Source organism: Telmatherina bonti (genome assembly GCF_933228915.1).
Source record: "Telmatherina bonti genome assembly, chromosome: 19".
Taxonomy (NCBI): Eukaryota; Metazoa; Chordata; class Actinopteri; order Atheriniformes; family Telmatherinidae; genus Telmatherina; species Telmatherina bonti.
In genome coordinates, this window is record NC_136617.1 from 13,563,376 (window position 1) to 13,578,182 (window position 14,807).

Below are 14,807 nucleotides of genomic sequence, written 5' to 3' on the forward strand. Positions count from 1 at the left end.
CAGTTTTGGCTGTATTGCACTGACTGGGACACTCTGTGGAGAGACGTTTATGCAAGAGGTGCAATTTACATGAGAAATTTACAGAAAAGACAGACGCAACACATTTCTAACAAATTACAGATGCACGATGCTGTAGGAGAGAGAAGTGCCCTTCACAGGTAGAAAGTTCTCAGAAAGCAGCAGGATACATCTGATATGAATAATGGACAAAACTGGGAAACCAAAACCCAGCTGGAAACACAAATGGAAGGTCGTTTGCTCCTTTTCGAGTGTCTACGCCAACACGTTAACGGTATCAGCCTTTGAAGATTTATCTTTAAGACGTTGTTGCGTTTAAAGATCTACATTAGTATTCCATATGCATTTGATTTGGAAGCTGAGTGAATAAAGGCAGGAGATACTTTTTTTGCCCCATCCTAACAGTTTTGGGGCACTGATTTTGCAGTAAGAGAAGGCTCTCTTGGCATTCAGAGAAGCTATTTGAAGTATTTTCTTCTTTCTTTTCGGGGGGGATTTTGGTGGGTTTTGTCAGGTGAACGAAGCGATAGATTTGTGGTTCGTTGGTGGATCACGCTCTAGTTCTTAATCATCAGTAATCCCTCCATTCTCTTCCACGTTTTGCAGCATTGCTGCAGCAGTGTGGAAAAGTTCGGAAAGCCAACTTCAGGGTTTTCCAATATTTCTCTGGGTCTTTAGTTGTTGGGGTACACACAGAAGGGATTAAAGTCTCTAGTCAGCAAGAATCTTAAACAGAGTATATACGTACTCTGTTTTGTAGCTTTAAAGCTTCTATTTTACCCAACAAAGAGTTCTGAAAAACCAGAGTTAAAAAACAGGATTATTTTGGTATATTTCTCAGATACATGGATTAAAATTGATCATCTAAGCTGCTGCTTAGATGATCAATCTGAGAAGGCAAATTAGTTTCAGTCTTTTGCAGTAGTTGGTTTTACCACCTACTGTAACTCTAAGTAACTTAACTATTTTTACGGTATATAGAACCGTGTTAATCTTGGCTAGTAAATTAAATAGAGAAATTAGGATTATTTTGAATGTTTGATGATTTACCTCATCTGCAGAAAAACAGAGCACTAATTTCAGTTTTTTTCTTTCTCTTAAAGTATGTCCCACCCATTTTCTATGGCTGTGTTTTCCAGTATAGGGTGTCATGGTGGGCTGGAACCCCCACCTACTCATTGGGATGAGATGTAAATGAACCTAACATGCATGTCTTGGGGCTCATTAGAAAAGGAGCATTTAAAGCAGGAATGCTTGAGTATTTGTGTCTTACACACTGTCCCTGATTCAAATCAATGTGCTTTTAGCAGACATATGCAGAGCTTCTGAGTCAGGTGTGTTGCAGCAGGGACACTTGGAAAACCTGCAGGACACCGACCCTCAAGGACCTGGACTGATAATCCTTGATTTAAATAATTGATGTAATTATTTAATTATTTATTTAATTAATTACATTATTATTTAATTAATTAAACAATAATTATTTAATTATTTAATTGATTTCACTACAGAACTTTTGTCGACTAATTCGCCACCCATCTTGCATCCTACCTGTACTATTAGCTCTCTCCTGCCAGCAAAAGACGATCTTACAATGACTCTTGTTTGTTACTTTCTCCCTTTAAATCTTCTTTTATTTCTTTGCTGAATCAGCAACAGCGCACGTTCAAAAGAGTCAGTGTGTTTATATCTGTTCTCCGGTGTGTGGAGCAAAACTCTGCTGCAACATCACGCAGCATGAAAAAGTTGTATAGTGCAGGATGTTATTTTACAGATCCCTGGCCGTGTTCAAAGAAGCAAATACCCACCTTGCTTACTCGGTAAGGACCTTCTATCAGCCTGTCCAGCGTTCCTTTAATAACTGTCTGTCTCCTGGAATCTACTTCATGCTCTTGAGACTCACTATTTGCTACAAGTCACACTGACACATGCCAAATGCAAAACTAGTGAAAATCAGAAACATTGAAAAGGGAGAGATAATTAGTTACAAATCAAACTTTTCCTGTTTTGGGAGGTATTTTATTGTTGTTCCCTCTAGTTCACCTGTTGTTAATTTAATCAAGACCAAACCGCTAACAACACATTCTTTTACTCAAGATCAAGAACCAGATCGATAACCCAGAGATTTATTTGATTCAATGCTACACTCTGATTAAAAAATGTGCTTATAATGATTCTGAAGTGTGTTTGCTACAGGATCCTCCTTCCTTCACACCACGTAGTCTTAAAAAAAAAATATATATATATATTGCATACCTAAATTGGTGCCAATTTGTACATCAATTTGTATCATAACATGCAAATTTACAGAGACATTGTCAACATATGCACAACATACAAATCCATAATCTGTAAAGTCATCATAAAAAGCATTAATGAAGATGATAGTATGACTATTTATGATTACATTCTTATTAATATCAATTATTTCTGAAAGCATTGTGTCATTGTATTGTCTAAGTATGGCGAGATCGAGTCAACCCCACAATGGGCTTGTAGGATGCTGATACTTGAAAGGGTACTTCTTAAGCCGCTTCTGCTCCATCCCTCACCCTGCCTTGCTCTAACAGGGTCACCGCAGAGGAAAGTCTTCTTTTACTGCATCACACACGTTCAGTCAGCTGATCATAATTTCTCTTTGCTAAACAAACCAGGTTGTTGTTTTCTACTGCATAGTTGTGCATGAATCTTTTTCATGCCATACTGAAACATATTAATACTGCCTTCTTTTTTGGCATCTAAACCAGGAAGGACACAACTTTCACCTGGAAGCCGACTGTGAGAAAACCTTTGAAAACATTTGACTTTCTAGGCATTAATAATAAAAAATATTCCAATATATCTTGCTCTGCGCTCTCAGATTTGTTTCATCTCAGATAACAAACTTTTTCATCTGAAACTTGTATTCTGATGTTTTGATGTCAGAATTTAGCCTGAAAAAAAGGGGCACTCCGAGCCTTTGTCTGAGAATAAAAGCATAAAAAAGACATTTCTCTGCTTGTTGAGGAGTGTTGAGTGTTTGTGGAAATTTCAGCACTGAGTAAAATACCTTTTGTCCATTTCAAGCAGCACTTAAATGTCTCAAGTAACATGGTCCTGCTGCAGTTTAGAGCCCTTCAGTATCTTTGAATTTTGCATTTCAAACATTTTACTTTTTATTACAAGCAGTGAAGAAGAAGTGAGCGAGTCAAGGACACTTGATGGAAACTTCAGTAGTTTTTGGCTCAAATCATAATAGCATTCATTTAATACTCTGCAAATTGGATTTTTCACTGGAAATTCAGCTAAATTCTCCTGTTATGTGCTACCAGTTGCTACATCTGTTTGCAGAAGGTTTTTTCAAGCCACACTGATATAATGTTAAACTTACATTTATTTCAGTTTTAGGAAACGAGTGAAAGTTGCTGTGTCCGGTTTCTTTGTTTATTTATTTTTTCATTTATTTATTATTTAATTTTTTACACATTGTGTAACCTTTGTACGCAACACAAACAAATGCTTTTTAAAAAAAATCTTTAGCCTTAACGAAAAAGTCTGAACCAGCTTGCGCACACGTGCAGACAGGTGGTTTTGTATTATGTATTTTGGCGAACTGAGTAATGTTTGTCATTTTAAAGTACTTTTGTGGTGACAGCGTGCATGTATCTTATTATACTGTAAAGTCATTTAGCATGTGGATCATTTGAATTGTATTGTGCTGATTATATTATATTGTTCACATAAAAGTAATAAAAATTAACAAACACACTTGATAGAGGACATCAGCTGCATTCTTTACACTGAAACTATTTTAATCCTTTCATGCATGAATGAATAAAAAACAATGCAACGTTTGTTGAATACAGTATTTTATCTCTACAGACATATGCAATGATACTTCTTTTGTTTATTAGTAATATTTTAAATTTATCATGATTTTTTATTTATCTTAATGTTCGTTCATTCATTCATCCTAACTGCTTAATCTGATTAAGGGTCATGGGGGAGCTGGAGCCTATCCCCTCTTAGGGTGAAAGGCAGGGTACACCCTGAGCAGCTTGCCCGTCCATCACAGAGACAAACACTCACGCTCACAATGTAGAGTAACCAATTAACCTAACATGCATGTCTTAGGATGGTGGGAGGGAGCCGGACTACCCGGAGAGAACCCACGCATACACGGGGGAGAACATGCAAACTCCACACAGAAAGGCCACTTTCCAAACCTCGCCCCAGCTGAGGATTGAACCAGCGACCTTCTTGCTGCGAAGCCACAGTGCAGCCCATATATTTTAATATATTCTATAAAATACTTGTAAAGTAATATATAATCATAATTATATTATGTAAATCTTCTGTAAAATATAGCTGTATCATTTTCTTTTCCTATTTATTGCAAAGGCAAACTTGCAAAATTACATTATGTTCAATTACATCTTATATTTATTCTCCAGTGAGTGGAAACATGTTGGATGACTTCTAATATCACTGAAGTTGTTGATTGACAAAAATACCATCCTCATTCATGAATATGCAAGAAAATAGCCTGTAAATAGGTGTCCAATACATGGCCACGATGCATGAAATGGTTAAACTGTATCAGCTCCATGTAAATAAAATGCTTTTATCATTCTGTTGTTTGGTTCATAAACTGTATGTTACATTCCCCGTGTAGACTGGGTAGTCTTGCAGTGGTATTTTTGAGATGTTTCATTAGCTTTATCCTTTTTGAGAGTATGAATATGGCGCGTCAAGTGCATGAAAGATCACTAGCTGCTGCTCAACCTGTTATGTTCTGCTGGCTTTGATTTAAGTTTTAGCTTTACATACTTTAAAAAAAGAAAACCTGCTTGTATATTTTGTACATTTCATTTTGCTGCTCAATTTACTTTCAGGCAGCCAAGTTGTAGCATGCTGAATTCTTAGCTCACAAGAGCAGAAAATCTGTAATAATTTATTTATTGCACACTAAGAATATTAGTAAGAAGCCTGAAGATTTGTATGTTTTTACTTTATCTTTTAATGTCAGACTTCGTGTGGAGGGAAAAAAAAACACATTCAAAGATGCTAATTAGAAATGTTTGCCTGAGAATGTTTTAAGACATTATTGCTGCACCCTCTATGACCTTTCATTATATATGCAGACACACAAAGTGACTCAATACATGAACAAATGTTAAAACACACACAATTGAGATTGCCACCATGCTGTTCAGAAGGCAAATGGATTCCAAGGATGATGGTGTGAAGCCAGTTTGTTTAACGAGTGTGTGACCTCCTGCAGAGTGGGCGGCCTGCTTCTCATTAGCATAATAACCTCAAGAAAAAGGGAATAATTAATGAGTGGCAACCTCAAACTTCCTCTCAGTGTGTCTACATCAACTCAGATCGTATAAGACAATGGAATAGAAGGAGTAAAACACCTCAATTTAAGCTGACAGAAACTGTTACTTCAGCGTCATTATTGCTACAATCAGTGGGTTTTCTGTCATTATTAAGACTTACAGTATAGTTATTCCTCATCAAAGCACTAGGTGTTTTGCTGTAAAATTTTTATTTGGGATTCTAACTAAATTTGAAAAAAAAAAATCTTTTATTTCTTAATATTTATTATGTAATAAGTAGTACATGTTTTAAAGTTGTCGCTGTTTTAAAACAAAGCAATGGAAGAACGGTTGTCTTTGTCAAACAAAAAAAAACAAAAAAAACAAAGAACAAAACAACAAAAACAATTAAAGCCGCAAGCGGCATCCATCAGGTCCTCGCTTCATGCTGACCTCTCTACCCCAACTTGTCACAAAGCTTCCTGGTGGGTTTGAACTCAATGGCATGAATCCAAAACTAGTTTGTTTGAATACAATTCACATACACTTCTAAATAGGTGTAAATGCCAAGATGGCAGACACCCCATTGCCATGGTAACATGTGTTTCATTGACTTTTATGCTCGTCTTGGGTTGTTTCACATGTGTACCGAATTTCGTAGCTCTAGGTCAAAGTGGACGATCGGGACCCTCGTGACCCCCCCCCCCCCCAAAAAAAAGTGCGTCCCCCCCACAATACATGTTACAATGTGTTAAGGACCTACCAAATATGAATGCTTTCATTTTTGGTCCAGATCATATGTATTTCTGCAGAGATATAAGCAAACCGTCTTTCATGGCGAGAATGCTTTCTTCCATTGGTTGCCACAGTAACACGCCTTTTCCTATGGGAAAGATTTTGATAAATTTTGGTCCCCATCTTGTCATGAAGCTTTCTGCTGAGTGTGGAGTCAATTTCATGAAAACCCTCAGACTAGTTCGTTCAAATATGATGCGCTTAAAGTGATAAAAAGGGCATAAACGCCAAGATGGCGGACACCCCATTGCCATGGTAACAGGTGCTTAGTGGACTTTTTCACTTGTCTTGAGCTGTTATACATGTGTGCCAAATTTCGTAGCTCTAGCTCAAAGTAGACATTTGGGCCCCTCGGGACCCCCACCCCCCCAAATGTGACCCCCCCCCCCCCCCCCCCCCCCAATACATATCACAATGTGTTCAGGACCTACCAAATATGAAAGCTTACAGTGTTGGTGCAGATCGCATGTTTTTCTGTGAAGATATGAGGGAACTGTGTTTCATGGCGAGAACACTTTTTTCCATGGGTTGCCACGGTAACACAGTTTCTCCTATTGGAAAGATTTGAATAACTTTTGGTCCCTATCTTGTCACGAAGCTTCCTGGTGAATGTGGAGCCAATCCCATGAATCGCCTCAGACTAGTTCATTCAAATTACAGTGCGCCCAAATTGACAAAAATGGGCAAAAAATATGGTTGTAAACGCTAAGATGGCGGACAGCCTCTTGCCATGACAACAGGTCTACAAATGACTTTTTTGGTCGTCTTATGATGGTAGATATGTGTGCTGAATTTCCTCGTCCTACGTCCAAGTACATTTTATTTAGCCCATTCTAAGGGCCAATTTTGGCGTTTCTAGGTGGCGCTGTTGAGGCATTTTTGCATTGAAGTGCATACAAATGCCAGATTATCAAAATTTTTGCCGAGCTTGAGGTGTGTGCCAAGTTTCGCAACTTTTCATGGGGGCTAAGGGGGTCAAAATTGAGTGAGTTGTGCTGAGAACGAGGAGAATAATAAACATTTGGAAAACAATAGGGCCCTGCCATACTTCGTATGGCTCAGACCCTAACCAGAATTATGCTGTTATTACATAGGAGCAAGTATGAATGTCATAATGTGTAATCACTGATGTATAATGCAAACAAACTGAACATGTCACTAAAGTTAGTGAGAAAATATTATATATAACGTTGCAGCCGTTTTCAGCTTATTATGCAAAAACCAACCAAGCTGAGTTGTATTTTTTCATCATCCAATCCACATTTGGTTCGAAGGACTTTCATCCAATCACAAGGCTGAATTTAATTTTAAAAAACGTTAAATATCTCAAAAACTACAAAGATTTGAAATGACAAAAGTCATCGCACATATCTTCTGAAGGAGCTGCACAGTTTATGATGAATGATTGAAGTGACATGAACGGTGCAGAAGTAGCGTGCCGAACTTTGGTGAAATAATATATAATAATTTTAAAGAACAGTATCTCAAATACTGTGAATGCTGAATGGGAATTCACAGTAATAAGATAGAAAGAACAGGACCTCAATACTGTGAATGCCTAATGATTGTTTACAGTAATTAAAGTAATGTCCGTTTACCAGAACTTGCTTCCGAAAGAGTTTTAATGTTGTAACCTTTCAGGCACCGGCCCTTGTTCAGACATCAGACCACTGTGTTATAGTCAATCTTGGGTATATTCCTTTTAAAATTAATAAATTAGATTAGGGGATTATTGGCCTCAAAAAGTAGTTACTTTATCAAATGAAATGAGAGTTGCTTTACATCTAGTTTTGTTTTACCTTTGAATACTGACCCTACCTTCATTACACAGCTTTTTGAATAATCTTTTTCGGAAAGCTGTAGTTTCTTCGACTTCCTTTTTCTTTTTTTTTTTCTTCCTCTTCTTCTTAAAACTGTATCACCAGGAAGTCCCTGACGGGAACCATGTAAGAGGTCTCATTTACATGTCCAAAACTGCAGGAGAGAAAATGTCATAAACATAGTTAGAGGAAAACTGAAAACTGTCCGAGTTTAATAGAGGAAACACTCAAGAAATAAAGACTGAAAAGACGTTGTAAATATCACCTAGTATTTGTGGCCATAATAAGAAGAAGAGGAACTAATGATATAAGGAAGAGAACACAGGGGGCAGGTTGGAGCCATATTTGCATTGTGGTACATTAAAAAAAAAAAAAAGAAATTGAAAATGTTATGAATATGTAAATAATTTTATTAAACATTTGAAGTTACTGGAAATAAAAATCTAAACATTATAATCACACTAGACCCTCGTGTATTCAGTTTGTTGTGTAATTAGTATTCTTGAAAATTTGTCATCACAATAAAAGCTTCCTTTGGTTGATATAGTCAGTCAGCATGACATCTATTTTCAATTTCCTTCTGATATATCAATAATTGGCACAAGCAATCAGTTAGATAAATGAACCCATATTTGTCATGCACGCACATTCAATAGGACGCCCCTGAAGAAGGCAGTGATACAGTAAAACTATTCCTTGTGAAATGAAGGAAATTAGATAAAAATAAAATAAAAGTTAACATGAGCTGAAATCTGAAAAAAATGTTTTGTGAATGAAAACATCAGATTTACTATTGGAGTTATATAAATGGAAAAAATGCACACAAAAACATTGTATTACTGTAGTCTGGAGTCTGGAGATTTATGTGTCTGTGGAGCAGCTTTTATTTGCATAATCTTACTAAAATCTGACAGATTTTGGTACAAAGTGAACATAAAAAGCTGTAGTCCATTCACTTACTGCATATGAATGAGATTATGTAAGTAAGTTACTTGACCCAAAACATTTCAGTCCTTCACCAACAAGACTGATTATATTTCTTCGGCCTCTCTGTTTTTGCTCCCTTAAAATATGAAATCCTTTATATCCGTGGAAAAAAAAACAAGAACAGAAAAAGATCTCCCCGTTTCCACAGCAGCTACGTAGAATTCCTTTCTGCAAAGGATGGGAAATTGTTCCCAGTTTGGTACATAAATGTCTTTCAGGGATTAAGTCGTAAAATTTACCTTTAAGAAAAGAAGTTTACTTATTTTAAGGATCCTTTGTGCTTTACTTGTTTAAAATGTTTTCTTTTAAACTTTTGCTTATATTGCTATTTAATATTTACAACTTTTAAAATTGTTTTTCCTCATTTCAACTATTTGAATCATTTTTATTTATTGTTAGTGTAATTTAAATTTAGTTTTTGCTCAGTGAAGCTCACACCTTTAAGAGAGGGTTGCATGAACATAAGCAAGATTGATTGAAGTATACATGTTATGTATTTACTAAAAAGAAGTTGAGCAGCAGCAAGCAGATGCAGACATACCCTACATGTTTTTGTGAAACAGAAAGGGAAAGGGAAGTGAAACAATGCCACACAGTTAACTGCTGAACCCTGACAGATGCTACACGATGAGCTGGTGATGAGCTGTGAGTATCAGAACATTTATTTGTCTGTGATTTTCATTCTATTAAGTAGTTTTTCTTAAGGGAAAACTAAAAATATTTAAAATACTAAAGTAGCTTGTTCATTTAAACTGATGACTAAAATGGAGTAAAACATTTTAAAACAGTATTTATACTGCATTGTGGTAAAACTGAAAACAGTGTAGGTTGTTTGCTTCAAAGCCTGTCTTAGTAAACAATGCCCGGATCTTTTTAGTTATGAGTAATATTCTTAAAGTTTAATTGCAGATAAATAAATTTATTAAAGAAAAAAACTATCCTGAGAGAATTTCAGTCAGGCTTTAAAACAATGAAAAGATTACTATTTTGGATTTCTGTTTTTGTGAGTATTTAATCTCAATATATTTTACTTAGCAGAAAGCTCTGATCAGACACAAACCGACATAAAAACTAAAGGTCTTCAAAGCTCTGATTTGATAAGATAGTGGTCCTCTGTTTTTAGTTGACTAGAGAAACAGCCAGAGAAAAACTGGAGTTGCAGTATGTCAGTCATGACCCAAAACTACGGAACTGAACTCTCCAGTGAAGCTTAACGCGCAAAAAGGAATTCACAGCTGTGAATGCTTACATTCAAGCTCCTGAATGGGACACGTTCCAGTTCAATTTCCAGCTTAAGAGTCTGACATTTGTTCAGACTGATTTGTCAGATCTGGACCCTGAACTTTTTCGAACGATTCCAAACCTGCAGGTTCTAAATCTTACCGAGTGTAAACTCAAGTCTTTGGATTTTCTGGGTCAGGCCGATCTCACTGCACTCAAATATCTGAAATTGACTAACAATGAGATAGCTGTGGTCAATGAGACCATCTTCCAGTTCCTGCCTTCTTTATTATACTTGGACCTCAATAATAACCCGTTCACCTGTGATTGCTCAAATGCCGGCTTCATCCAGTGGGTGAAGGACAATAATCAAACATACGTCGTAAATGCTCATCAGTACGCATGCTCTTTTCCTGTGGCTGAACAAGAAAACATGTTACTAGACTTTGATGTCCAGTCCTGTTGGATAGATGAGAGTTTCCTCTACTTCATTTCCAGCACTTGTCTGGTTGTTTTGACTCTCTTGGCATCCTTTTTCTACCACTTCCTGAGATGGCAGCTGGTTTACACTGTCCACCTCTTCCTAGCCTTCGTCTATGATAGCAGGAAGAAAAACAAAGCAAATCATCACTTTGATGCCTTTGTTTCCTACAACATCCATGATGAGGAATGGGTTTACCAAGAGATGCTTCCTGTGCTGGAGGGCGAACAGGGCTGGAGACTGTCTGCATCACAGAGACTTCCAACCAGGTAAACTAACTTTTACCATGTGTACATATGGTTTTATTTTGTACCAGGTTCCTTCAATAAGCTTTCAATGGCATCTTTGGGAGACCTGATTCACACACACATATGTACAACTTACATTGTCTTTAATGAGTGGAAAACATTGTATGTCCAAACAAATGAGCGTATTTGTGAACAAATAAATGAAACTAAATTAAACATCTCCGACTTGTTTTACTGGTTAAATTTCTACTTGTGGATACTGGCATGTCTTTTGATTTAAAGACGGGCAGGTTAAGCTTTAAATTTCAGCTCAAAGCAACAACTGGCTTGACTGAAATTTTGAAAAAGGCCAAAGTCTTTTTTAACTCACACTCTAAACTGAGCTGGGATGTTTCACCCTGATTATTGCCATAAAAAGGATGAAAAACACTCTTTTCTGTGCATCAAAACTCTGTGGGCTGTTGTTCAGCATCCTCCAGTATTTTTTTTCCAGTCGAATCTCTCTCTCACTGTCCTGTCTCAGTCTGTATACAGGGGGCAAAAATGATGAAGGGAAAATTCTTCACAGGTTTATCTTTTTCATGATTGGGAACAGCTTAAAATAACAAACCAATAATAAAAGAACCAAATTCCCATTACAGTCTGAATACTAATTTTAACTTTACCGACATTATCGATAATAATCAAGATTCTGCCGTTTACTAGATGGAGTTGGTGATGACTACTTTTTTTATCTTTTAAAAAACACAAAAAAGCTTTATACATTTTAATGTGGACTTATGGTACTACATGCAGGTGCAGCAGCTGGAGTTAAAGGTGACTCCAAATCCATTGTACATCATCAGATGGGAATTTAGCTTTATCTAATTTTGTTTCATACGCAGCATCCCAGGATGGTTATATGACTCAAATTTGTGTATTTGTAATTGTAAATAAGCATAATCGCAGTTTCAATGTTGCTCAACCCTTTAAGCCAAACCTATTATATTTAACATATACAGTTGCTAAGAACTTTTGCACTAATTTATGGTGGAAATTATTCATTCTTTATTTTTTTGGTTAGTTTTTACACATTTAGTTAAGGGGTTAAATAAAGTCTTCAGAATTAAAAAAAAAAAAAAAATTTTAAAAAAATCTAATTTTCTTCCCAGTTTTTCTTAGGTTTGGCTTTAAAGTGTTAAAGCTGTTTTTCTGAGGTAAAAATCAAACCTGAAACCTAATAAAACTTATTCTTTAAGTTGGAAAAGATTTATATTTATTTATTATAATACATAGTATGGGCTGCATGGTGGCGCAGTGGTTAGCACTGTGGCCTCACAGCAAGAAGGTCGCTGGTTTGGTCAGTGGCCTTTCTGTGTGGAGTTTGCATGTTCTCCCCGTGTATGCGTGGGTTCTCTCTGGGTACTCCGGCTTCCTCCCACCATCCAAAGACATGCATGATAGGTTAATTGGTCACTCTAAATTGCCCCTAGGAGTGAGTGTGAGTGTGGTTGTTCGTCTCTCTGTGTGTGGCCCTGCGATGGACTGGCGAGCTGTCTGGGGTGTGCCCTGCCTGTCGCCCACAGCCAGCTGGGATGGGCTCCAGCTTCCCCGCGACCCTGAATTGGAATAAGCGGTTCGGAAAATGAATGAATGAATGAATACATAGTATCTAACTGCAGGTTGGTGTTTCACCAGACATTTATGTTTGGTCCCTGATCTATTAATATCTACTTCCTGTCAGAACCACAGTGGGCAGTAAATACAGAGCTTCAGTGTGCAAAGTTTTTCTGCTGGTTTCATGTCCCTTTTCTCAGTTCCTAGAATCTCTCACATACTGCATGTCTGATGTTTCCTTCATCAGACATGCTTTACTGCATTTGATGTGGCTTGAAGATACAATTTGATGTACTTGCATGCAGTTCCTAAATTTAAAGGTACTTAATAGAAACGGCAGATCAGATTGGACTCAGTTTAAAAAGGATCATAAAAGCTGAAGTAAACAACCTCATCTTTACTCATTCAGTATTTTTCTAATAATTTTGTTCAGAGCAAATTATCATCTGATGAACAGTCCTGATGACACTTGTCTGTATTGTATGTTTCAGTTGACTGGATTTAAGTCAAGACACCAGTAAAAATGCAGCTGAATACATCATGTGTTTTGTCTGCAGGTAAACCCATCATAGAGAATATCACAGATGCCATCTACGGCAGCAGGAAAACCATCTGTGTGATCAGTCGCCACTACCTGCAGAGCGAGTGGTGCTCCAGAGAGATCCAGATGGCCAGGTAGGGGTGCTGTCTGTCATCTTTCTGTATTCTTTTGACAGATATACAGATGTAAATCTCCATTCACATAACATCAACAGCAAATTTAGTTTTTTTAATTGAAAATGCTTTCTGTGATATCTGCTGAACTGTCACTAAGACCTGACAGCTGAGAGAAGTACATGAAAGTCTAGTGGGTGAGAGGGGCAAATCCTCTTCATATACAGAAAACACGTTACATACATGCACAGCACAGCTAGTGGGAAAAGCTGCAAGTACAGAGGAGCGCTGCAAATACAGAAACAAGCTGCAAAAACAGAAATGTGATGCAAATACAGAGGAGTGCTGCGTAAACAAAACCAACTTTAAGGTGAAAACAGCTCCATATGGACTCACAACGGAAGGACTCGTCTTATCAAAGTTCCTACTATGCTTGCATCAGAAGTTGAAATCACTTGATCTTTTTTTAAAATTGTAAAAGTTTAGGTCCAAATCTGAACGTTGCTATGTCTGCAAGCCTGCACAGCAAGTATATCCCAGCCCTAACATAAAGTATATATGTTTTGATGTAGCCATGTAAAGACAAATCAGTGGATCTAACTTTACATGTACAATATCTTTTTAATCCAGTAAAACATTGGGAGATAATGTAATTTACTAGGGCAACAAGGTCCTTCTTATACATGTAGTTTGTGGTCTGAAGAGTTTGCAAAGAAACTTGCCATGTGGGATTACTTGCAACCTGGATCAAATATTTCCATTGTATTCATTTTCGAGTTTTCATAAAAACACAGATGAACATTAATAAATGCATTGTGACAAATATGCACGCTATAGTTGGGGCAACCTCACTGGAAGCATTTGAAGACATAAACAAATTATTGTCAAGTTAGTCAGTAAAATAACTGATCATTGAAGCTGCATTACACGTTTTCTTTGACAGTTTCCGTCTGTTTGACGAGAAGAAAGATGTTTTGATCCTCCTGTTTCTGGAGGACATTCCTTCTCATCAGCTGTCTCCCCATTACCGCATGAGAAAGCTGGTGAAGAAACGTACCTACCTGAGCTGGCCTCAGGCTGCGCAACACCCAGGACTCTCCTGGCAGAACGTCCAGAGAGCTCTGCAGACGGAGGACACGCTCAATGAGAACATAGACCTGCTGACTGGAGAAAGGGAATGCTGAAATACTGATGTATCCTGTGACTGAACTGAAAGGTGAAACATAAAGGCAGTCACTTCATGTGCATTATTAAGCAAATTAAACAAAAAAACGACAGAAAACGGAAAATGGGTTTTGAAATAAATTGGACTGGAGGATGTGATTTAATTTGAAATGTAGAAGTAAATATAAGAAATGAGTGCAGGGGTAAAAGATTATGTAAACGCATTAATAGTAACCAGTGAAATCAATTATTGAAATTAATATTCATTGGTGAAAGTAAATAAAGATCGTAACTGATAGTTACGTCTTTAAATTGAAAAGCAGAAACATTCATTTATTCATATTCTTTTCATTGAATGCATGAATAAATTTTTGCTTCATTATAAGTTGATCTATTTTTAAAGCAATTTATTAAACTTCTTGTTTTACTTAAAATCTTCTGTTTTCATGGAGGCTGGTGATGTTGATATGATTTGGAGATATTGATCTGTTGGCCTGGACCTTTGAAATACAAAAGCCTG

At 36.9% G+C, this 14,807-nt stretch overlaps 1 protein-coding gene across 1 annotated transcript in view; it reads left to right on the plus strand.

Annotated features, from left to right (window-relative positions):
- LOC306769905 (toll-like receptor 4) overlaps positions 1-14,307 on the plus strand; it is a gene marked incomplete at both ends in the record, with an annotated part of 69,471 nt that extends 55,164 nt beyond the window's left edge. The window contains 4 exon segments of the mRNA XM_079258672.1: positions 10,149-10,864; positions 10,866-10,894; positions 13,027-13,144; positions 14,067-14,307. Coding sequence (XP_079114798.1) covers positions 10,149-10,864; positions 10,866-10,894; positions 13,027-13,144; positions 14,067-14,307 — 1,104 coding nt within the window.
- Between the last annotated feature and the right edge of the window lie 500 nt (positions 14,308-14,807).